This window comes from Manis pentadactyla, chromosome 5, assembly GCF_030020395.1.
Source record: "Manis pentadactyla isolate mManPen7 chromosome 5, mManPen7.hap1, whole genome shotgun sequence".
In the NCBI taxonomy this organism is placed as follows: Eukaryota; Metazoa; Chordata; class Mammalia; order Pholidota; family Manidae; genus Manis; species Manis pentadactyla.
The window spans coordinates 72,098,431-72,124,699 of record NC_080023.1 but is presented as its reverse complement, the minus strand read 5'-3'; the positions used below and the strand labels follow the sequence as shown (position 1 = coordinate 72,124,699).

At 37.9% G+C, this 26,269-nt stretch overlaps 1 protein-coding gene across 2 annotated transcripts; it reads left to right on the top strand.

The window, feature by feature from the left end:
- Positions 1-728: 728 nt before the first annotated feature.
- On the top strand, positions 729-25,622 carry SLC10A6 (solute carrier family 10 member 6). Of its 2 annotated transcripts, none has more exons than XM_057502422.1 (6): positions 729-1,190; positions 13,306-13,424; positions 14,213-14,301; positions 16,702-16,877; positions 19,436-19,593; positions 19,916-20,148. In XM_057502422.1, the coding sequence occupies exons 1-6, from the start codon at positions 817-819 to the stop codon at positions 19,921-19,923; spliced, it is 924 nt and encodes a 307-aa protein (XP_057358405.1). In that variant the 5' UTR covers positions 729-816; the 3' UTR covers positions 19,924-20,148. The 2 variants fall into 2 exon arrangements, with proteins under 2 accessions (XP_057358405.1, XP_036752144.1); XM_036896249.2 differs by lacking the exon at positions 19,916-20,148 and adding an exon at positions 21,560-25,622 and having other exon boundaries at positions 746-1,190.
- The last annotated feature ends 647 nt before the right edge of the window (positions 25,623-26,269 follow it).

The following is a 26,269-nucleotide window of genomic DNA, read 5'->3' as shown; positions in this document are numbered from 1 at the left end:
ACAAGCTCTTTATTACATTCCCTTGCAGAACTGCCAGACCTCACCACCAGGCCCTATGGGTGTGGCATCAAAGCTGACTCTATTCTCCAAAAGAAAGTGACAGCTCTTTTGAATTATTTGGGGTACAGAAAAGAATTTTCACATGATTCATGAGACAAATTAGGTGTTCATTACCATATTATTCTGACAGGTATTTAATTACTGGCTTTAGACACAAATTCTAATAGAAATAGAAAGAAGAAAAACAGACCAATTCCGAAGCTCTTTTGATATCGTTAGCTCCCCCACCATCTCTTTCACTGGCCTCCTTTTGCTTTAATGTTTTCTCCAGAAATGCTTTGCTAATGCTCTGGTGTGGCTTTGGCTTAGCTGCATTTGTTGGAAAGGGAAAAATTCCATTCTATAAAACATTGCATTCTGATTCTTTGAAATTCCCAGTGAACTTGGAGAAATTATGTCTTGGCATCCAACCTACTTCTGGGAACACAGCATGATGCTGACGACATAGCCCAGTCACTCCACTTGACAAAATGTTTGTTTGTGTCATTTCACTTAAATATTCAGTGACGAGGAAGAACAGAATTGGAAAGCTTTACTTACCAGAGTTTATTATAGGTTTCATGTGGATGGTAATTACTTTTGAAACACCACTCTGGATAAACTGATCAGATTAGGATGAATCCTGGCTGGCCAATAGCTATTGGAATGATTCTCCATGCATGACTATGTTGCATTATTACAAAATGTGGCAGGATAGACCTGCCCAGCCATTGCAGCAGATGCTCATTTGTAATACTGCCTTAAGGAGATGAGGAGATGAGAGTAAATTGTTCCAGCAGCTCAGCCTGTGCTGCCAACAGTTCAGAGGAGCTGCCAGAGGGGCTGGAGGTACCTGGGAACCTGGAACTTGTTTTCACAGTGGTGTCAGCTGTGATGATGGCCTTGCTCATGTTCTCCTTGGGATGCTCTGTGGAGACCCAGAAGCTGTGGGCACACATCAGGAGACCGTGGGGCATTGCTGTGGGGCTGCTTTGCCAGTTTGGGCTCATGCCTCTCACAGCCTATCTCCTGGCTCTCAGCTTCTCCTTGAAGCCAAGGCAGGCTGTTGCTGTTCTCATCCTGGGGTGCTGCCCGGGAGGCACCATCTCTAACATTTTCACCTTCTGGCTCGACGGAGATATGGATCTCAGGTAAGTTATGCTAGGGAAGATCAGCAGCCTTCCCTCAGAGCACTTTGTCTTGGGGGATAACTGACACTTTTGTGTTGAAAACTGTATCAATCTTTAGGTAGAGATTTTCGTGGGAAACATTTCACAGAGACTTGTTCAATCCTGGAAGGGCTTTCCTTTCTGAGCTTAAAATTTACTTTGCTGTGATCATCCTCTGTTTTACTTGCAACTACTTCTCTGAGTAGTGGGGTTTGCTTGCTTCCTGTTTAGTGGAGGCAGGTCTCCTCCCTTCCTAGGCATGAACTTGTTCTCTCGCACAGTGGCAGCGTGAACCACAGCCTCCTAGCATGCAGACTGGGAATCCCAGGAAGCTCGTGGCAATGGTTTGATAGCTGGCATGTCGTGGCGCCGGTGAAATGTGAATGATGAAGCCTGTGTAGTGATCATCAAGTGTTGCCTGAGTACCTGCCTTATGAAAGAAGTGTTTTGGAGGACCAGATAGAGGAGCTTTAGGGCATGTACAGACATACCCTGTTTTAAGTGCTGGTGGTGGCCTATTGAGTGGACTTGAGCAGCAACATAAAGACTTTTATGACTGAAAGTGTTCTTTCTTGCTTTGGAGATGCTTAACATTTATCACTAGACTCATTCCTTTCATTTAAGCAGTGACCTTATTCCAAATATGGTGTAAACGCACACCCTGGGGAGACAGTGGTTTTATCAGTCATTTACTCTTAAATGAGGATAAATTAATCACATAATTTTTGGAGTGCAAATTTTGAGGGGGAAAAAGAGAGTTTGAGCAAAGAATAGAGGAGCCACAATTTGGAAAAATAAAAGAGCTAGAGACAGTAGTCTTTCTAGGTTCTTTGCTTACTTATGAACAAAGTTTTCTACCTTCTGCTCTGGGAAAGAACTACATATAAATTCAGATTTTTGTTCAATGTGATGTCATCTGGTTGAGATTTATTCTACGATGAGTGAACGGATTAGAGGTGCTGACTGTGCTGGGAGTTGATGTTAGTGAGTCAGCATGGGTCTGGGTTTCTGGTTTCCGGCATGTGCTGAGTGTTTGGCATATGGAACATATTTCACCTATAACTTTTAATGAGTTCATGCCATTCAGACCAATAATTAATTTTCATATAGCAATCTTTTTAGTTACCCATTTATCAGGGATTATAAAAGAAACATTGCATTGCTAACTTAACTTCAAACAAAGATCATCAACATAGTAATTGGGATATGAAATATTCTTTGCACAAAGTTCACATGTCAGTGATAACTTCGGTGACCTGAAAATTTTTGGAAAGAAAAAGGAAACATACTGATTGGGTAGCCTGACAGGCATGAGGTAGGTGCTTTCATGTATCCTTTCTCTTTATTCTTGGCTTTCATAATAACTTTGTAGATGACCTTTTATTATTCTGAATTTATAGCTGAGAAAATTGTGACTCAGATTGGGTAAGTAGGTTGCCAAATACTACAGATGAGTGTGGCAGAACTCAGATTTGAATTCACATCTGTTTCTCATCAGTCTGCAATTTAGACACTTTTTTCCATACTATTTATTAACACAACTAGCTCTTCTGTTCTGAACAGGAGCATAAACCCTTAACCAGTGTTCTCAAACACTTCTGGGAAAGAACATTTATTAACTTCATCTTTTATTAGCCACTGTTGTAATAAAAACACCAATGAATAGGAAGTCTATAAGAGACAAAGCTCATTTTACTTCCCTTTGCTAACTCTATCTTTAATTGGCTATTAACTTTGGTCAAATCATTTAACCTATAAGCCTCATCTCCTCATTGTACTATGGTGTAAAATTACTTATTTCTCACAAGACTACATTTTAAGGAGGAAATACATTTGCAGGAGGCCAGGCACATTGTAGGTGAGTAATAAATATTAGCTACTCTCTCCTTTTCTTTTAAAATTTTAGAGTCTCACAAACTAAAACAAACAAGCAAAAAAATGAATTATAACAAATGAACTTTACAAATAGGGGCAAAACATTAGATTTTCAAAAGCTTATAGATTGAAGAATAATAAAATCTTAACTCCCAATAAAAATTAAAAATAGGAGAAAACTCAGTATTATTGAGGAAAATGATATCCAAGCTCATTACATTTCATCCTACTTGATTACCAACAAAAATAACTTCTAAGCAAAATTCAGTAGATGGTCACTGATAGGAATTCTGTTTTTCATGCTGAGCAAAATCTAAGAGCATCTACTTCATCTTCATTTTACAAATGAGGATATTGAGATGTAGCTCTCTGCAGATCCCCCCAAACACATTTCTCGTGCCTTAACTCCGTGCTTCATTCAGTCTACCCCAGTTCTCCATGTGTTCACCCCAAACAAGGCATGTCAGAATCAACATGTTTGAAGCAGTTCCTGCATATCTGGTGATAACACCAGTCATTCTCCCAGTCACCCGGGCCCGTCATCTCAGCATTCCCCTGTGACTCCCTTCACACCTCACCTCATTTGCTCAATCTGATGTCTGGTCCTGTAGCCTTCTTGCTTGTCACTCATAGCTACAACCTCCTATTTATCTCCACTGCCATTTCCTCAGGTCAGGCCCTCACATTTTCCTTTTCGGTCAGTTGTAATATTTTCACAACGTTTTGCCACCTTCAGTCTCTCCATCATGGTTTTGTAGTAAGTGGATAAGGCAAGCTCTGGGGCAGATTATATTTAATTCCTGATTTGGGACTTCTTTTCTGCAACTGAAAATCATGACACTTCCCTTACGATACTGTAAAGAGAAAATGAACATGCTGTGGATAGAACTTTCTCAGTATCTACTAAACTGAATAGAAGCTAAGTCAGGTGTAACCTACTCCTCCAGGTTTATTTCCTGTTAAGCACAACTAGTCTACAGTCAAAATAGACTGACTGCTCACTATTCTCTAAACATACCCCATGCTTTTCCAACTTTCTTTTGCCCATGTTGTTCCCACAGCCTGGAATGCCAACTGGTCTGATTCTATACCCTCTAGTCATAATATCATTTTTCATTATAAATGTTCTGGACAGCAATTGGCCAGCATATATGAGGAGCCTAAAAAGTTATCCTGCCCCTGGACTGAGCTCAGCTGATCTTGGCCAGGCTCTCTCCTGTGTTTGGGTGCTGGCCTTGGATGGCCTCCGCTGGGACAGCTGGGCTCTCCTCCACATGCTCTCTTAGATTCTCTGGCGACCTGATCATGTGACAGTGGCATGGTTCTTAAAAAGTGGAATCATACAAGGTCTCCTGAGGCCTCAGTTTAAAACCAGTTCAACATCATTTCTACTAGATTCCATTGGCCAATGTAGATTGCAAGGCCAGCCCAAATTCAAGGGATAGAGAAGGGGATTCTGCCTCTTGGTGGGTGGGATGAGTGGCAAAATCACACTGCAGAGGGTGTGGATAAGAGAGGGGTGAAAAATTGGGGATACTTTTGCAACCTACTGTCCTAAGGATGGAAATAATTCTTGCCTTTGAGGGTAGGACATGAAAACTAAATCTGGCAGTAAATTGTATTAATTAAGTGCACCACTCTGAAGCCAGTAAGTAGAACTGTCACTTTTTAGCTGGGTCATTTGACAGATTATGTAAATTCTCTGTGCTTCAGCTTCCTTACTTCTAAAATAGTGAGAAACATAACCTACCTCATGGGTTGTTGTGAGGATTAAATGAATTAATATATATATATATATATATAAAATGCTTTGACTCTCACCTCCTATAAAATGCTATATGATTTAGTATCATTATATGGGGCAGGAAAAAGAGTATGGTGTCAGGGGTCTAGCCCAAGGAGTGTGAGCCTTTGAGCAATTTATCTCTCTGGACCTCTGTGTCCTCATTTGTAAAATCAATGGGTTAGACTCTCCGAGCTCCATTTTTCTATTGTGGTAAAATATACATGACATAAAACCTACCATTTTAGCTATTTTTAAGGGTACAGTTCAGTGGCATTACCATGTTGCATAACCATCACCACCATCCATTTCCAGAACTTCTTTTCACCCTCCAAAACTGAGTATCTGTACCCACTGAGCACTAACTTCCCATTCCCCTTTGCCCCGGCCCCTGGAAACCACCATTATATTTTCTGTCTCTGAATTTGATTACTCTAGGTACTCATAAAAATGGAATCATGTTTGTCTTTTTGTGTCTGACTTATTTCATTTAGTATAATATCTTCAAAGTGCATCCATATCATGGCATTTGTCAGAATTTGTTTTCTTTTTTAGGCTAAATAATATTTCATTGCATGTATGTATCCCATTTTGTTTCTCCGTTCACCCATGGATGGACGACAGTTGGGTTGTTTCCACTTTTTGGCTATTGTGAATAGTTTTGCAGTGAACATGGGTGGGCAAATCTATTGGATTCCTTGCTTTTAATTCTTCTGGGTGCAAATCAGAAATGGATCTGTGGTCATTTTAAGTTTTAAGAATTTTGTGACAATCGGGAGAGAAAAGCAAATTATGAAGTCTAATTGTCTCCCTTCTCCCACTACAGTTTTCAATGTTTTTCTGAAACTATTTGACAGAGATGCCTCTCCTCTCTGTTCCCACAGCACCAAATATGTAATTCTTCCTTGTCATCCACTGGAAGGCAGTGCAATAGCTGAGCTACTTATCGGCGTCATCCACTAGGTCCGTAACCTCCTCCAGGGCTTGATCCTCTTTGCATGCTCATTGCCAGCCTGGAGGTGGTAAGTGCTTGGTAAACATTGAATGAATGACTGAAGGGAAGTTTCTGATTGCTTGTGTGTGTTACCAAAACTGCTCTTAGGACAGCTCCCATTGTCTTTAGTTTGACAACTTTTAATATGCAGAGGTTCATTCTTTCCTGAGGATGTATCGATGTCCTCAGCTGAAGAGAAAGGATTCTGACCAAAGGTGGAGATGGAGCCTGAGGAGTTCAGTGGCTAAAACTTTAAAGAAGCTCTTGGTCCTTTAGCAGACACACTGGAAATAGGACTTCAGGTTCTTCAGCTCTGTCTGGCATGGCTTGGTGGAGAAATAAAGATCATCTTTAAGGGACAGAACTTAGATAGAATCCATGTGACTTTGTGTAAGTTTCTATAACTCTCTGCACTTTAGTTTCCTTGTCTATACAATGGAAGTAATACCGACACATAGGGTTATTGTATAGATGAAAAGAGGAAATGTTATCTAAAAGCATGAGATATAATATTTAGCAGGTAGTTCTCAACAGATGCTAGTTATTTTTATTGAGAAGCAGCAGACAGGAGTAACATTTATATTTGGGGATGGAAAACCTGGCCTTGAACTCTTTTCTAGGGCCAAGTCTGCTGACCTGATCTTAGAATATACTTCATGTCCACCTGCCTACCCTAAAAATTTTTTATTTTTTTCCAGTGGAGAAACACATGTGTACTTTCATAGTTTTGAGTGTCAGAATTCCTGATTTTACCAGTTTGAAATGAAAACATTTGAATAATTTAAACCTAATTGCAAAATGGTATACTTATGGACACTACATTTTAATATAATGCATATATACATAATTTCCTTCTTTTAAGGGAGGTTCAAGATTTACCTGTTTGTCCAGACTTGCTGAATCTGTCTCATTATTCTCTGTAATAGTTTGGGGATTATGATGCCATTCTTCTGAGTTCAAGTGGAATCTTGTTATGTTGAAGTCAGATTTTGCCAACAGTTTTCCTATATGTGAGCAGAGCAGCCAAGAGACCCAGTTAGCCACATCCTCTGTTTATGCAACATTGGAATTTCATGGCAGTAAAACAAAAGGTATGACTTTCCACTGTGTTCACATGTGTCTACTCTGTGCTTTTCCAGCTTTGTTGGTATTTATAACAGTTAGCTGAGCACTGTCTATCAAGTATCGTGCTTGAACATTTGTATAAAGGATGGAAACAGAAACCTACATAATCGAGGATACAGACTCAGTCTGATACAGTTTTTACATTTTGTATCCCACAGTTATGAATCTTACTTTTCTGCTGTTTGAGTAAAAGGAAAATGCTGTGTTAATTTTCTAGAAGGTCAAGAGTAAAATGATGTAGTATGGAATCTGGTGCTAGGAAGAGCCAAGGAATGTGGCATTATCAAAGGCTGAGAATTTGGAGAAGCTTCCTGTATACTGTCTTTATGGATACAGAGGTTTGAGAGCTGTGGCAATCTGCTCTTCTTCTTCTATCTGCTCCCTAGCTAGGAAGATGTCTTTGTACAAAGTAAGCATTCCTGATAGGAAAAAATTATTTTAAATTTCATATGGAATGAAATATATGTAAGAACTGCTAAGAAAGGTTTGAGAGGAAAAACTTATGTGAAAGTCTTTGTTCTATCATATGCAAAAACAATATGAAAACACTGTCATTAAAACAGTCTGGTATTTGCCTACATGAAAAATAACATTTTGAATGCACTTGGACATTTAACATATAATGAAGTTGGCACTTCAATTTAGTGGTAAGTTATTTAGTAAATAATGTTGACACACTTGTCTCTCAATGTAGAAGACAACAGATTAGTGTCATACCTTATACTGTATAAAATATAATTTTTAAATGAGCTAAAAGTATAAATAGAAAATATCAACCTATAAAAAATTAAAAAGTGGTGGCAACATTTGTATTCCCTCAAGATAGGGAAAAATCTTTAACAAGACAGGAAACTCAGAAGCCATTTAAAAAAATGGGCAGATTTGAGTAATCATTGTTAATCATTTATTATGGCAAAAGTCTTAAGTATAGTAAAAAATATACAGTAAGCTTGGCAAAGATATTTGCATTACACGTGATATTACATATCCTAATTTTAAAAGAGTTTCTACAAGTAGAGAAGAAGTAGTAAGACAAAGCAAAGTCATTTAGAGAGAACATCCAAGAGGTCGGTAAACATGAAAAAAAGCCCAGCCTCATAGAGAGTCAGGTGTATAACAAAATAATAGCGAGATGCATTTTTCAGTGTTCTCTTGAGAATTAAAAGGGATGGATCATATCCAGTATAGGCAAGATAGTGAAATGCAACACTCTTTTGGAAAATAATCTGTCAGTATGTATATATTAAATTAAAAAACAGACTTTTGACATAGCTATTCTACCTTGAGGGATGTATTCTACAGAAATAAAAGAATTATTTCAAGTAAAATACATATAAGAAAGTTTATGAAAACCTTGTTTATAGTAGAAAAACACTCAAAACGATTGATTCATTATTGATGAAGAAGTTATGGCACATTGGTATTATAATGTACTCTGCAGTACTTTAAAAGAATGAGTTGAGATATATGCACACCTATGTTCACTGCAGCATTATTTACAATAGCAAAGATATGGAAGCAATCTAAGTATCCATCAACAGATGAATGGATAAAGAAGATGTGGTTCAAATACACTATGGACTATTACTCAGCCATGAAAAGAAGGAAATCTTGCCATTTTGTGACAGCATGGATGTGCCTAGAGGGTATTATGCTAAGTGAAATAAGCCAGGCCGAGAAAGACAAAAACCATGTGATTTCACTTACATGTGGAATCTAAAAAACAGAACAAGCAAACAAACAACACAGACCCATAAATATTGACAACAGATTGTTGGTTACCACAGGGAGGGGAGTGGGGAGGTAGGTGAACTAGATGAAGGGGATAAAGAGGTACAAACTGAGAATTGTAAAATAAATTAGTCACTGGAATGGAAGTAAAACACAGAGAATATAACCAAATAATATTATAATTTCTTGGTATTTTCAGGGGGAAATGTGCTTATTGTGGCAAGCATCAGTAATAAATATAGTTATCAAGTCACTATGTTGTACATAGTGAAACCAATATAATATTGTATTAATATTGTATATCAACTTTATTCCAATTAAAAAAAACAACAGAAAAAGAATAAGTTGAAGCTATATGTATTGCCCTGAAAGGGTTCTATTATATTAAGTGGAGAAAAAAAAAAGTAACCAAGCCACAGTAAGGAGCATTGTGACTGTGTTAAAATTCAACAACAAAGGAAAGCCTCTATTCATCCAACAAGAAAGTATGAAATAGGACTGCTTAGAAAGAACTTAAACTTTAAAAACTTAAAAGAAAATGGAAGGATTGCTTAAAAGAAATAAGAGAGAAGAGCTGTATACATAACCACTTGCAAATTACCTCAGTCTGGATTTCTAAAAAGGACAACAGACAGCTAAATATTTGCTCCTTAAAATGTTATTCACATTTGTACTTGGAAAAGCATGACTTAGTTATTTGTTAATAGAAAGTCTCTGATCCTCTGGATTGCTACTGGGGCTATCTACCACTTGAATTCAGTGTAAAGGGTTCAATTCACTAAGATTTCCAAGGTTCACACGCAGACATATGACATATGAGGAAAGCAGAGAGAACATTTTCCTGGCAGCAGTGTACCGACACATTGATTCGTTCTTTCCTTAGCTGTCATGGAAGGTGAGCTCCTAGCCCTCCGCGCACTGCTCCATCCGCTCTGTCTGGATGTGCCCAGTGGGCTCTTCTCCCTCTCCCCAGTCCTTGGGGAGTGGGAGGGGTCCTTCCAAGGCTCTGCTCCCCAGGCCCTGGGTCTCTCATTATACATACATGTTTCTATTGCACTGAACTTATATATTTTATCATGTAACTCTTTTTATCCAATTAAGAAATGTAAAGACTTTAAAAATAGGACTTTACATATTTGGAAAAAGAAAGAAACAATATATTACAAATTATGAAGCAATAACATTTCACACACTGCAATAGAAGTATAGTGATCAAAATACAGAGTTTTTGAAGGTTCTAAACTTTTTTCCTCCATGATATTATGTAGTTGCAAATCCTTAAGATGCTGGACACACAATTTGTTAGCCTTTTGAGTTACAGACAATCATAATAATAACAAAGATAAACCAATTGTCTAGTAGAATCATTCCAGATTTGTTCAACAAAGACCAAGACTCTGTTCTGATCATTCCCATTCATTTTCCTGGTACAGCTGTGTTGCATGGCTATTGGCCAGACTGTGTTTGATTCATTCAGCTCACGTACCTACTTTTCACCTTCAAGATGGTAGATTTGTATCTCTAGTGATGGCAGCATCTGTTGTCCTGAGGTCCCTTTTCCTATCTAGAATTATTTTCCTATCTAGAATATTCCCAGTATCACCTCTAACTTAACAAGTCCTCTCAAATTGATGCTAAGTGACCCCATTTTTATGTCAATCACAGCATCATTTTGAAGTCTAGAAATCTTACTTTTTATCCTAGCTCATCACTCTACTACTCCTATTTCTAATCATGGGATCACACAATATCAGAATTTAAAAGAGAAGTTTTAATTTAGTCTAGCAGCCCATACCAATTCTCTTTTGCTATGGTTCTGTACCTACTCTGGCTCTGTCCAGCGTGCTCTGTTTGAGGATCGGTGCTGTGGGGTCCCCTCTCTATCCATTGGGACTTTTCTGGCATTTGGGTGACTTCTTCCTGATATTTAATAACACTTCACACTGAGTAAACACAGCTTTGTGGCAAACTTGCCCTATTTTCATCCCCCTGGTACCAAAAACTAGACAAAGATATCACAAGAAAACTACAGACCAATATTCCTTATGACTATATATGTAAACAAAATTTTTTAGTGATATATAGTCATATTAGTTTCAAGTATACAGCACAGTGATTCAACAGTTACCCATATTATGAAATCCTCACCCCACTAGTGCAGTTACTATCTGTCAACATAGGAATATGTTACAGAATCACTGGCTATATTTTCCATGGTGTGCTACTATCCCAATGACTAACTTACATTATGATTGAGAATTTTTGTGCCTCTTTATCCCCCTCACCTCCCCACAGACCCACCCTAACCCCTCCCCTGTGGTAATCACCAGTCACTTCTCAGTGTCTATGAGTCTATTGCTGTTTTGTTCATTCTCTTTTGCTTTGTTTTAATTCCACAAGTAAGTGAAACAATATGGTATTTGTCTTTCTTCACCTGACTTATTTCACCAAGCACAGTACCCTCTAGACCCATCTGTGTTGTTGCAAATGGGAAGATTTTTTCTCCTTACAGCTGAATAATATTCCATTGTGTATATGAACCACATCTTCTTTATCCATTCATCTATTGATGGACACTTAGGTTGCTTCCATATCTTGGCTATTGTAAACAATGCAGCATAAACATAGGAGTGCATATATCTTTTCAGATCAGGGTTTTTTGTTTTCTTTGGGTAAATTCCTAGAAACAGAATTGTTGGGTTGAATCTTATTTGTATTCTTAATTTTTTTGTAGAACCTCCATACTGCTTTCCAGAGTGGCTGCATCAATTTGCATTCCCACCAACAGTGTAGGAGGGTTCCCTTTCTCCACATCCTTGTCAATACTTGTTATTTTTTGTCTTTTGGTTAGTGGCCATTCTGACTGGTATGAGGTGATATCTCATTGTGGTTTTGATTTGCATTTCCCTGATGATTAGCTACGTGGAGCATCTTTTCATGTGCCTGTTGGCTGTCTGTATTTCTTCTTTGGAGAAATGTCTGCTCAAGTCGAATGCCCATTTATTAATTGGTTTAATTGTTTTTTCTGGTATTGAGGCATATGAGCTCTATATATTTTAGATGTTAACCCCTTATCAGATAAATCATTTACAAATATATTCTCCATATTGTCGGCTGCCTTTTTGTTCTGCTGATGATATCCTTTGCTGTACAGAAGCTTTTTAGTTTGATGTAGTCCCACTTGTTCATTTTTTATCTTGTTTCCCTTGCTTGAGGAGACGTGTCCAGGAAAAAATTGCTCATATTTAGTTTCAAGAGATTTTTGCCTATGTTTTTTCTAAGAGTTTTATGCTTTCTTGTCTTATATTCATGTTTTTGATCCATTTTGAATCTGCTTTTATGTATGGACTTAGGCAGTAATACAGTTTCATTCTCTTGCATGTAGCTGTCCAGTTTTCCCAACACCAGCTATTTGAGAGGCTATCTGTTCCCTACTGTATATGCATGGATCCTTTATCATATATTAATTGACCATATATGTGTGGGTTTATATCTTGACCCTCTATTCTGTTCTAGTCTCTTCTCGTGCCATACTATATTGTCTTGATTATGGTAGCTTTGTAGTATAGCCTAAAAGTCAGCATAATGCCCCCAGCTTTGTTTTTCTTTCTCAGGATTGCTTTGGTTATTCAGGGTCTTTTGTGGTTCCATACGAATTCTAGAACTATTTGTTCTAATTCATTGAAAAATGCTTTTGGAATTTAATAGGGATTATATGCAAAAATTCTTAAGAAAACTTGTATATTGATGGCAGGTGTATAAAATGATGCAGCTGTTTTAGAAAACAGTGGGGCATTTCTTCAAAAAGTTAAACTTGAGCAAGCAATTCCATTCTTGGTGTACACTGTGACAATTGAACAGATGTCTGCACAAAAAATGTGCACAAATATTCATAGCAGCATTATTCATATTAGCTAAAAAGTGGAAATATCTGAAATATCCTTCAGTTAATGAATGGACAGAAATGATGTGGCATATCCACACAATACAATATTATCATAAACAGGAATGAAGAACTGATACATGCTAAAACATGGATGAACCTTGACAATATTATGCCAGACACACAAAAAAGTCCACATAATGTATGGCTATATTCATATGAAATGTCCAGGATAGGCAACCCTATACAGACAGAAAGTAGATTACTGGTTGTCAGGGGCTGGGGAAGAGGCACTGGGGAATGATTGCTTATGGCTAGGGTTTCTTTCTGGGGATAAAGAAAATATTCTGGAAATAGTGCTGCTGTTGCACAGTCTTGTGAATATACTAAAAACACTTTAAAATGATGAATTTTATGGTCTATGAATTGTATCTCAATAGAAAAGAACTGTATAAGAAAAAAAATCCTCAAAGTACCTAGTAGCATGTTTAGGACAAATATATCCTCAGGTAAATATGAGTTAATTGACAGATGTTAAGAACTGCAAATACATCCATCATTTGCTGAATAATAAGACAGGAGTGAGCTTCAAGGAACTTAGCTCCTGAAATCTCTAAGGAGTTGTGTCCCAGGAGTTGTTTTTGGTAAGGACTAAATTCTTCATTTCAAACTCTCCCTCTTAAACATCATTTAATTTAACTTTCAGCATTAGTATGACAACCTGTTCCACAGTGGCTGCCTTGGGAATGATGCCACTCTGCCTGTATCTCTACACCTTGTCCTGGAATCTTGAGCAGAATTTCACCATCCCGTACCAGAACATAGGTCTGTATTGGGCTTGTGAAATGGAATAGTAATAGTAATGGTGATGGTAATAATATCTATTGTTTACTATATGTCTCATTTATGCAGGATTTTAAATATATTATCTAATTTAATTCTCTAAATAACTCTACTATAGATTCTGTCACTAGTTCCATTTCCTTGATTTTCAGGATTATAGAGATTAAGTAACTTGACTGAGGTCTTGTAGATGGTAAGTATAGAACTAGAATTCGGACTGCAAAGTCCCACTCTTAACCCCTATAAGAGTTCACTTTTAAAAATAAAGAAAAACAGGGAACTCACTTATTTAAAAAAACAAACAAAACCTAACTAATTCACTGTAAAGCAATAGGACTTGTGATCCAAAGGTTACTGGATCACAGTGGCTCTAATGAGAACTTAGTTCCATGATTCCACCTTTTATGTTGCCAGTGAGCCTTGACTTCTTTACTGATTCAACATGAATGATGCCTATTAATTATTAAAGTATATCTACATGTCACTAATATATTGTTTTGAAAATATATCCTGAGAGATATTATCTATAATTTCATGTGCTTGGCAGAGGGATTCTGACAGAGAAGTGAAGGACCAGGTATGGTGGCATTTACTACTATCATACATCCTTCAAAAACTGTCTTTCAAAGATTTTTTTCTTTTTTTTATATTTGGAGGTGGATGCAGAAAAAAATGGAGTTTTAACAAAGCTTTTGTCTAATTGAAATAGAAATGAGCAGTGGCAGTTAGGGCGAGAAGGGATACTATCTGACAGATTTTTCTTACCTTAGGAATTACTCTTCTGTGCCTGACCATTCCCGTGGCCTCTGGCGTCTGGGTGAATTATAGATGGCCGAAGCAATCCAAAGTCATTCTCAAGGTAAGCAGCTCCACATGGCAGCGAGCCCATCCTTAGACCGAGACACTGGAAAGGCAGACATACACAACGGCTGCAACACATGGGACAGTCCCACATGCAACAATTTTCCTTACCTATCCTGCACTTTTAGATCCAACCTCCACATTTCCTCTGCTTCTTGAAGCCTTGCTCTGTCACTCCCACAGGCCATACATTGAGGTTTATGACACACTATAAAGCATGAGACTTGCTGTAGTGACAGAAAACTAAGGCCTGACCATCCATTTCCAAGGCTTCATACAGATACTCTCAAGGTGAAGACTGTTCAAGTCCATGAAATGGAGCCCCAGTGTTTAGGAGTAGGGCTGGTTTCATGGAAAAGTAGGATGAAGGGCTGTCTTTCAGAAGCATTCTTGGAGGAGCTCCTAAAATCATGGAGCAAGGGCTGCTGACCACATGAATAAGTGACAAAACAAAATCAACACAGTGAGGAATCCGGCCATGGAATGATGATAACTGGAATCTCCTACCTCCTCTTGACTTTCCAGTGGTGTCTTTTGTCTGCTGGAGAAACAAGCAAATGTCATTGTTAACTGACTTTTAAAAATATCTAGCTAGAGAGGAGGCATTTTCAACAACAGTGTTAATATCTTGGGGTGTTTTCAAGTTTTCCAACTGTGTATGGTTTTAGAAGATCTAAAATTGTATTATTTGTGCTTCATGAAGATTTTAAAGACATTTTATTTGTATTTACATTTCTAAAGAAATAAACTTGGGGATAATTGAATGCTCAGCAAATATACCTCAATCCATTTTAGTTTGGAATTTATGGTTTGGTTCAGTTTAAGCTGCTGCTGTTTGTTCTACCTGCCTGCACAAATGTGTGCTGCTTTCACCGAACAATTCCCACTATTCCTCTAGTGAGATGAAGAAGAACGGTGGACAAGAAGACAAATCAGCTGGGCCCTGAGAGCTGAAGGAAGGCTTAAAAGTTGTGCATTTGGATTGCACAGGGATGACCTTGTTATTTCAGCAAGAAGAAATTTCCCATGTGGCTGCACATGGCTGTCGTTTTGTTTACAAAACAAGAAGAGAGAGCACAACCATGCGGACCTCTTACTCTTCAATATTCTATCTTCAGTTACTTTTCTTAAAAAGATATCTAACAAAAAATCCTGATGTTGGTGTTCCAAATCCTCAATTAGTCCACCAGTGTCAATGGAGAAATCAAATAAATTTTCTATATGTCAATCCCTTGGTTATTTTATGGGATTTTTGGCAGAAAATATTTAATAATATTCATAAATATTCTGAGCAATTTAGTAAAAAGCTAGGATAATCTGATCATTATTTTGGCATATTTTCATTCTCCTTTTTTTAGTCTTCATTTAATTTTATATCTGAACATTTTCTGAACAAATAACGCTTGGTGAATTTTCAAACTTTGAAATCCCTTTTTGGTAGGAAGACGAAGAGGAATTTTTACAATTGAGGCCTCCTTGGTGTGTTCCATCATCTTCCCATTAGGTAGGGACCCAGTCTGTCCCTGTATTTGAGCTGTAAAAGAATCCCTAGAGTACATCTATGGTACATGGGGTTGTTTCTGTTTTGCCTGGGTTCCTCATGACCTCCTTCCTCCATATCCTGAATCTTTTCAAATCAAGGTTGATGCTGTAGCTAGGTGCACAATTTGCTGTCTACATGGTATGAATGGGAGATTGTCAAAATCTTAGTTTTCCCAAATATTCTGGGTCTTGCTTCCTATCTATCTGATCTAAAACTTAAAACTATTGGAAACCTTTTTTTTGTTTTTGTTGAACAACAAAATTAAGAACAGTATTTATTTGGGAGGGGATAGAGGTATCTATCAGTACTTCTTATATGACAATATTAGCTCAGACTATCTAATGAAGAATGGGTAAATTTCATTTGGAGGAGAGAAGGGCATCACAGCAATAAGAAGCCACTGGTGGTTGAAGGGGTGGTGGAAAGAGAGTGGCAGATGGTCAGGCAGGGCAGATCTCGGACAGAGGTTGCCAGTGAGGGGTCTAACAGGTGCGTGTAGGAGTGTTGGAATGCTTACTGTCAGATTTCACTGATTTCACAAATTTTTCCTCTCCAGGGTAAACTCTACTACCCAATTCTTCTGGCCAAGTCCTCTACTTGAAGGGAAAAGATGGTGATCATAAAATAAGACTTAGATTTGTGTTTAGCCTTACCAATTTCTGGCTTAGCCAAATCACTTTGACCACTTTGGAACTTGGTTTCTTCTCTGCAAATGAGATTGGATTTGGTAGTCTCTAAATCCTCTCTTTGTTCTAAAATTTCTAGGCTCCAAGCCCCTCAGGGCAGTGATGAGCTTTGTGTCACAGAGCAAACAGACTGATGTTTACCTGTACTTATTCTATTGGTTTGCTCTAGATTGGGGCCATTGTCGGTGGGGTCCTCCTCCTGGTGGTTGCAGGAGCTGGTGTGGTGCTGGCGAAAGGATCTTGGAAGTCAGACATCACTCTTCTGATCATCAGTTTCATCTTTCCTTTGATTGGCCATGTCGCAGGCTTCCTGCTGGCAATTCTTACCCACCAATCTTGGCAGAGGTACAGTTAAATTATCCATACACTTTTCTAAGGAGGATAAAGTAAACACGCTGCCACTGGCAGGTTTTGCTGCCTGGCTGTGTCTGGAGACATTGAGAGTTTTGACTTGACATGGTGCATGGAACAGATCATATTAATTCTTCACGTAAATGAAAGCAAAGGTCAAATTGATGGGAAATTATAATCTGTGAAGTTAGGTTGTGGTGTTAATACCACATGTTGAAATCTGGACACATTTCTTATTCTAGTAATTAAATAGGAGGGGTGAGATGATTTCATAAATATAAAGATCAAAGTATAGCATGCACAAGATTCAAGAGATTAAGCATTTATCCATTGTTTGTGCCAATTAAAAAAAAGTAATAATTATGAGAAAGGATAAACTTGAGAAATAAGATAGAGCTTACTTTAAATATTATAATTACAAGTTGGACCATATAATTTATAAGTACCATGAAATATTAAAAACAATGATTTTCCATGTTGGTATATCTGTAGATGAGATGAGCATTATTGTACAATGTTAGAGGGAGCATAAATTGGCATAAACTCTCTGGAAGGCAATTTAGTCATATCAATAGCCTTATAAATATTTATAGCTGTTAACTCAGTGATTTTACTTCTAGAAATTTGTCCTGAAGCTAGGATTGTCAGAGAAGACCCTGAATATTGATGTGCAAGGATGCTAATTGCAGTGTTATTTATAAATACAAAAAATAGAAACAATGTAAATATCTAATAATAGGGAGATATTTAATTCATGATATGCCTATGTATGAAATATGATGCATTGATTTCAATGCTTTTGGAAAATACTTTAGAGAGAAACTTAAGTTAAGAAAATAGAAAACAGTATGCGTTTTTGATTCCCATTTTGTAGAAGAATGCAAAAGACTTAATGTATGGGAAAATACTGGAAAAAATAACTATTTAATTTTGAGTAGTGGAATTAAGAGTAACTTAATTTCTTAATATTCCTTTGGTATATTTTCTTAATTTTTCAATCAGTATGTACTATTAGAGTCAGAAAATTTTTGAAGAAAAGTAAACTAGGCAGTTGAATTCCAGAGGTGGAATTTAGGAAATTTTTACTTGGCATTATGCTGTGTCTAGTCTACTTGGGGAATTTAGGATTGTACCAAGTACTGGGTGAGGCTCTGCCAAATGCATCTCATTTACTTACTACCAGCCTGAGAACTAGATACTATTAATACCATTATTCAACAGATGAGCAAACCTTTCAGAGAAGTTAAGCAACTTAACCTTAAGTTCATAGAGCCAGAATGTGGTGGAGTTAGAATTAGGGCCTGGGTTTGTTTCTAAGGTCAATAATTATGAGCGCAGATTGTTGAGTTGTTGAAATATAATTGGGTCTGGACAGAAGGTATTCCTGTGGCAAATATAGTTAGTTAACAATCTTGTTTTTTTCATGCCTGATGGCTTCAGGAAGATCAGAACTGATGTACTGCATTTGTCTTGTGAATGGTCCAGGTGTGAGGTTCAGCTTTGTAGTTTAATCATATCAAGATATTGACAGGCATCTTGCAGTGAGGGTAGTATGAATAAGTGTAGCAAGCAATAGGAAAAGTAGAAATAAATTAAGAGCCACAGAACTCACCCTTACTAATGACAATATATTTTCATTCCCACATTACACGCCCTTGTTACTTCCATATTTCAATCTAGCTTGCATAGGGATACTGGTTTATTTTTTGAAACACCTCTTTCCTCTCTTTACTATCATCTATAAAAACCTGAAGTCTCTTTTATAAATTGGAGACAGAAGAAACTGCTTAACCCAGCCCCCAAGATCCTGCTTGTCTTCCTTTTTCTCCCTCCTGCTTTTTTTTTTCAAATGTACTTTCTCCCCTTCTCCCTTCCTCCCTCCTTCCTCCCTTCTTTCCCTCTTTCTTTGCAATTAGAAAACCAATGAAATACAGACAAGTAGAAAGTAGAAAAAGCTTATTACTAAACCCTTTCACTAAAGAAACCATTTTAGACATTGGGTTTTCATTTAGTTTTTTTTTCAAGTACTGTTTAGTTTATACTGTTTCATAATTCTAACTCGGTTTTCCATTCTTGTCTCCTTCAACCTCCACTCTGCTCAGGTTGGCTTCCAGCACATGCAGTGCCTCCTAAGAGGCCATGCACATACCTGCCCCTGCAACTTCAATGTCAATCACTGTCACTCTTCACTCTTTCCACCCTTCCATCCTGCTCTTCCCCTGTGAAGCCTTCTCTAACCGCTTATGCCACTTTTCTGAATTTCTACAGCATCTCCCTGACCCTGGATTATCCTTTGTCTTGTGCTGTCACTGAACCTTTCCTGTGTGTATATCTTTGCCCCCAGATTCCTATGGCAGGATTCATAGGGCCCTATGCTGAAGTGCCTCTCAGGAGATTATCTACATAGTAGGCACTCAACAAATAATTACTGAATGAGTAAACATTTTCAGTGGCCTAAGCTCATAGTGTAAATTTATTGCTATATATAAGATAAAATTTAGGAATAGTCCTTATTGCTGGTATGTAACTCTTGAAAAATGTTTCACTGTTAGGTGCAGGACAATTTCCTTAGAAACTGGAGCTCAGAATATTCAGATGTGTATCACCATGCTGCAGTTGTCTTTTGCAGCTGAGCAACTGGTCCAGATGCTGAGCTTCCCATTGGCCTATGGGCTTTTCCAAATCTTGGATGGATTTCTCATTGTTGCAGGTGGGTAGAGCCCCCACTGGGTAGACTTGATTGAAAATTGTCAACCCAACTTACTGACTCCTTTTTCAATCCAAATATCCATATGCTACCCTTTCAAGACATTTTTAGTCTGACATTTCTGGGAAAAATAAAGTGTATAAACAAGATCCTTTGCCACAAGTGGAAGTTTCACAGAAAAATATTTAAAACCATGTAAAAGCTTATAATTATACAAATGTGCTTCATAAAAACAATGCACTATCAGAACTTAGATTCCAGAACTTGATAACTCTCTATGAATAATAATTTATCACAAAAATGACATCTGTAATGTTTCCTCAAGAGCCTTGAAGTCTTCCAAATGTCAGATCATTTCAGTGCTTCTGAGACTAAGAATTGTGCTGAATGGTGTGAGATATTTTTCAACTATAAAATAGAATACATACCTAACATCCAAAAGACAAGGAAGAACAAATGCTGGTGAGGATGCAGAGAAAGGTGAACCCTCCTACACTGTTGGTGGGAAAGTAAATTAGTTCAGCCATCCTTAAAAACTAAAAATAGGAATACCATTTGACCCAGGAATTCCATTCCTAGGAATTTCCCGAAGAAAACAAGATCACAGGTTCAAAAAGACATATGCACCCCTATGTTTATTGCAGCACTATTTACAATAGCCAAGACACGGAAGCAACCTAAGAATGGATAAAGAAGACATGGTACATATACACAATGGAATATTTGCAAAAACATGGATGGAGCTAGAGGGTATTATTCTCAGTGAAATAAACCAGGCAGAGGAGGACAAGTACCAAATGATTTCCCTCATTTGTGGAGTATAACAACAAGCAAAACTGAAGGAACAAAATAGCAGCAGACTCACAGACTCCAAGAAGGGACTAGCGGTTACCAAAGGGAAAGAGCATGTGGAGGGTGGGTGGGGAGGGAGGGAGAAGGGGATTAAGGGGTATTATGATTAGCACACATAATGTAGGGGGGGCATGGAGAAGGCAGTATAGCACAGAGAAGACAAGCAGTGACTCTATAGCATCTTACTATGCTGATGGACAATGACTGCAATGGGTTATGTGGCAGGGGACTTGATAACATGGGTGAATGTAGTAACCACAATGTTGCTCATGTGAAGCCTTCATAAGAATGTATATCAATGATACCTTAATAAAAAGATAGAATACATGCACAGACATTGAAATACTGTATGTATATATGCATAGCCTATCCATATGGCCATATATACATCATTTTAGAGTCCATCAATATGTAGGTTTACACCAGGTTGAGTTAAGAGAAAATATGGATAGATAGTATGTAGACATAGACATATAAATTTTACAATAGGCATTGTAAATTTTTGCTGTTGTCAGGGAACAGATTCTGAGTAAGGCTCAGTGATTATTGATATAATTGACTATATACTGGTTACTGACATAATAATCAATATAAAAGAATATTTGGGGTTTAATTTTCCCACCATATAAGAGAAATCATAGCAGAATAAATCTCCTGATCTTAGATCCAAGCTTTAATTCCTTCTCATGGTGGGACTGAGAAGGGAAGTGTCTGGTTCTTTCGTAGCTCTCTCACAGCGCCCAGGAGAGCACCAAGCTGATAGGAAGCACTCCACAGGAGTTGCTAATTGACTCATTCAAGACAGCTACATATGATGATCCTGAATCACTTCCTCCCCCAGAGGTGGTGACACACCAAATCTGCAGCTATAAATTTCCTCTGAAAAATAACTAAGAACTGGAGGAGCAACTCCTTCACATTAGTCAAATGAGAGGAAAACCATAGTGAAGCAGGCAGGAAAGTCTGAGACACAATCTCAACAACCCCAATTCGTGTGAGTTTATACATCCATTACCCAAAGCAGACAAACCCCCAATGTACTGACAAGAATACAATGCCACTAAATTATATTCTTCGCTAAAGTGATTTTTTAATACTTGTGTATTTTACCACCTAGCATATAAAATGTACAAGAGGAGACTGAATAATAAACACAGAGAAAAGGACTCAGGTTGTGTAGAAGCCTACCATAAGAAGAGATCCACTTCTCCCAAAGAGACCAGTGCTTTCTTGGAGGTGAATGAAGAAGTCGCCACTGTAACTCTTGAGCTATCAGGACCGATGAATCTCCACAGGGCTCTTGAGGCAACCGGCCACATCTCTTCCATGCATAGTAGGGGCTTGCTGGCCTGACTGGTCCCTGTCTTCCTTGGCAGTCAGTAAAGACAGTGAAGAGCTGATGCATAAGTCTCATTGGCAGGGTCTGTGGGAATATTTGAATATTTATATTTCTGTGTGGATTGTGAATTGTCATAGGATTCTTTTTGAGAATGTATTTTGCCTATTTCAGGGAGTTCTTTTGGGGTTTCACACAACATATTTACTACCTGCTTTGTGTTCTTATCCTCTCATGTAGTGGTAAGTAATACCCATTGTTATGTGAAGTTATCCCCACATTATGGATTTTAATCTCACAAGAGTCAGGTCTCTGTAGAGGAGATGTCACTTCATACTGCAGGGTAAGGACAGAGTCTGCACTTGATTTCTCAACTTTGGGCAAGTCCTTTGGAGCATCAGGGAGGAAGCATACAGCTCTTATAAAAAACGGGGCCTTGTCTCAAATGATTGTTATTTTTTAAGGGCTTGAAAATAGTTTTGGATAACGAAATTAGAGGAAATTCGATGAAAATTTGAGATTAACAGGTGATTGCCCCATATTTTCACTCCGTAAATTTATAGCCTTCTAGTTTTTGTTTATATGTTACATCATTTAAAAAACATATAGTGTAGAGTATATCAAAAGTCACTTAGACATATTATGGAGCATCTATACATGTAAGTCTACCTAATCCTTTAGAACAGTGGCTTTGTGGAAGTATTCCATTGTGTGGAAGGACTGCAATTTATTTACCATTTGTTATACATGAACATTTAGAGAGGTTTCAACTTACTAAAATTACAGTGCTGCAACAAGCACCCATGCCTTTGTGTAAGTATTTCTGGAGCATCACTTCCTATGACCTGAATTGCTAAATCAATTGCACATTAGAATGTGGGACACATTGCTCTCTGGCAATGTTGTATAGCAGTGCTGGAGAGGGCTTGCCCGCTCGTAGTCATACCAGTCTAAAGAATGATCAGTTTTGGTTTGTGAGAATATCTTGTTTAATATTGCATTTCAAAAATTATGAATGAAGGAGAGTATTTTTCATGGTGTAATCATGTCCTTTGCCTGCTTTTCTACTGCATATTTTTCTCTTTTGACTGATAGATTTTAACATATTATGGATAGTGATACTTTGTCCTATGCTTTGTTAACATTTTACCTACTCTTATTTTTTGTTCTTCTCTAATGTATTTTGATGTATAGAACTTTTATATTTTTTTATATATTCAGCTTTTTTAGTCAAAAGCCATCTGGTAAGACAAAACAACACAAATCAATGTAAGGGTTTGAAAACTGTCACATCAGAAAACTACCATCTTCAGAAATGGTTTGTCAGTGTGTTACTGAGAACTGGAAATAGTCAAGTTGTCCATGAGGCTCCACATTATTATTAGGATGAGGACTGTAACTAAATAAAAGCTCTAACTGAATAAATGGCATTTTGACTGATCTAAATAATTATGAGTTTATCAAAGCTAGGGGCTTATATGAAGCTCAGAAAAGTGGGGCCAGAGAAATAATATCAAGCACAATGAGTCCAGCTCTATGTTTGGCAAAGAGCCAGCTGGATAGTCGAGGCGGCATAGCACAGTGGGACGAGCACGGACTTTGCTTGAGTTGCTTGTCGAGGTAAGATGCCTTGTGCGGTGTGGGCTGAATTCAGGCAGATGTGGAACTGAATCCCAGCTCTGTTATTTGGGCAACCTTGAGCAAGTGACAATCTGTCTGGACTTCAGTTTCCTTTCTTAAAAAGGATGATAACATTCAATCCTAAACACTCTGATAAGTAGATGTTAACCTTAAAAATAAAAAATTATTTTAGCAGCAAAAATGGGTTTATTCAGGAATAGCAGAGAATTGCAATTCAGGACAATCAAGCTAAGGCACAACCATAGGCAGGTCCAGAGGAAAAGAAGAGGAATGCTCTTTTATAAGGAAAGGGCAGGGTTGGAAGGGCTGTTTTAAACAGAAAGTCTGTTGGCGGAAACTGGAAGCTCCATGTATCATGATTTCTCATTGGCTGGGCTCTTTCCGAGGTGGTAGGAACCTTCCTTCCTCCAGTTGAGTAGAAAAGTGCCAAAAGTAGTATTGACTTGCAAGGCGTCTTCTTCTGCTGGGGTCTGCAATTGGAGGAGCTGCGGGTGTGAGAACTCCCCTTGCTGGCCTCCTGACTCCACTTTAGATCTTTTCTTGAAAGTATGGCAGAAAAACAGTCAGGTTTTCTGTATCAGTGGTTTTATCCCTTAGAGCCAGGAAGGACCTTTCCTGGTTGTCATGTCCTGTATCAGAGTAACAAGGAAGATTAGGAAGGAGAACTCTTGGGCATTTCCCATCTATAGTCCATATTTATGAAGATCGTAAGCGCTGGAGATCACCTTATATTTATTATTTGGTACATCATGTTCTATAAAAGTTCAACAGGCAACAAAATACAAAACTTAAAATAATTATACAAAACAAAAAAGGTTACATGACAATTCCAAATTGCACGATGGTGCTAAACCAGGACTCTAGGTCTGAAAATAGCCAACTGAAATATTTATTGGCTTTTATCCCAACTTAGGGGAGGAAAGTTCTTCCTACAGAGGCAAACCTGTTGTCACGTGTGCCTCCTAGAAATCCCTGTGTGAACTGGCCATGAAAGCAGGATAGTGAATGCCAAAACAGCACCCTGAAAGAAATTAACCAAGGGCATTTGGGTAGGTACAGTCCAGGTATAAACATGAAGCAAATAGCTGATGAACTTTTTGCAAGAATAACAAAATTCTAAGATGTATTAAAACAACATTGTTGTCTCAAATTACTGTTGAAAAATAAACTCCAATAATACAGCCTGTAAAAGTGCAAATATAGAGAACATGACTTTGGATAAGAATCTAGAGGCAGACAATAGCACAGATGAAAGAAAGGCTTGTGAATTCTGAAACTTCTTACCCATCAAAAAGCTCACAGATCATAACGGGACTTTGCAAAAGGCCATCATCAAAAGAAGAGGTTTCCCCCTTTTGCAAGGGCTTGGGAAAGGCAGGTAAGGGCATTTTCTTTCCATGAAAGAGAAAGAAGCAGCAGTGAGAAAATGGTATACAGGCCTGGTCCAGACATCTTGGGAAAGCTGACTCACCTCATGTCATCTGCTTCAATTCTGAGAAATCTTTATTTTCAGGTCACCATTTGGAATGCAGTCCAGTTGGGGTTTGGTGCTTTCTTTAAATGTCGCACGTGCATCTAAGAGTCTATTCCTTGGAGTTTGGTGGTACAAGGGTTGGTTATAAGTACCTGATAAGGTCGTTCCCATCAAGGTTGAACAGACTCTTTCTGGAGGTATCTTTTCTAATAGACAAAATCTCCATGTGCAAGGTGTAATGCTTGTCTTCATCCCCTGAGAGTGCATAGTAAAAAGATTGCTCTACCAAAACATGGTTATTAAAAAAATTTTTTTTCTTTTACAGTTGGTATACATTTTTTAAATTGAAGTATCATTGATACACAATCTTATTTTGGTTTCAAATGTACAACACAGTGATTCAACAGTTACCCATGTTATTAAATCCTCACCCCACCTAGTGTGGTTACTATCTATCAACGTATAAAGATGTTATAGCACCATTGACTATATTCTCCATATTGTACTATCATCCCCATGACCAACTTATATTGTGACTGCAAATTATTGTGCTCCTTTATCCCCCTCAGCATCTCCCTCAATGACCCAAACCCCTCCCCAACTGGGTAACTACTAGTCACTTCTCAGTGTCTATGTCTACTGCTGTTTTGCTCCTTCTGTTTGCTTTCTTTTTATATTTCACAAATAAATAAAATCATATGGTAGTTGTCTTTCATGGCCTGGCTTATTCACTGAGCACAATACCCTCTAGATCCATCCATGTTGTTGCAAATGGCAGGATTTCTTTTCTTTTTACAGCTGAATAATATTTCATTGTGTGTATATACCACATCTTCTTTATCCATTCATCTATTGATGGACACTTAGGTTGCTTCCATATCTTGGTTATTGCAAACAGTGTGGTGATAAACATAGGGGTGCACATATCTTTTTGAATCAGGGATTTTGTTTTCCTTGGGTAAATTCCTAGAAGTGGAATTCCTGGGTCAAATGGTATTTCTATTTTTAGTTTTTTTGAGGAACCTCCACATTACTTTCCACAGCAGTTGCACCAATTTACATTCTCACTAACAGTTTAGGTGGTTCCCATTTCTCCACATCCTTGCCAACATTTGTTATTTCTTGTCTTTTGGATAGTGGCCATTCTGACTGGTGTGAAGTGATATCTCATTGTGGTTTTTACTTGCATTTCCCTGATAATTAGTGACGTGGAGCATCTTTTCATTTGCCTGTTGGCCATTTGTATTTCTTCTTTGGAGAAGTGTCTGTTCAGGTCCTCTTCCCATTTTTAACCAGGTTATTTGTGTTTTGGGTGTTGAGACATGTGAGTTCTTTATATATTTTAGATATTAACCCCTTATCAGATGAGTCATGTA

Bases quoted from the DNA above. Each gene is read 5' to 3' on its own strand.
- SLC10A6 (XM_036896249.2), top strand. From the start codon at position 817: ATGAGAGTAAATTGTTCCAGCAGCTCAGCCTGTGCTGCCAACAGTTCA. The intron at 13,425-14,212 runs GTCTGTATTGGG...TTCTTACCTTAG, and splicing joins CATCCCGTACCAGAACATAG to GAATTACTCTTCTGTGCCTG. The intron at 16,878-19,435 runs GTACAGTTAAAT...TTTCACTGTTAG, and splicing joins ACCCACCAATCTTGGCAGAG to GTGCAGGACAATTTCCTTAG.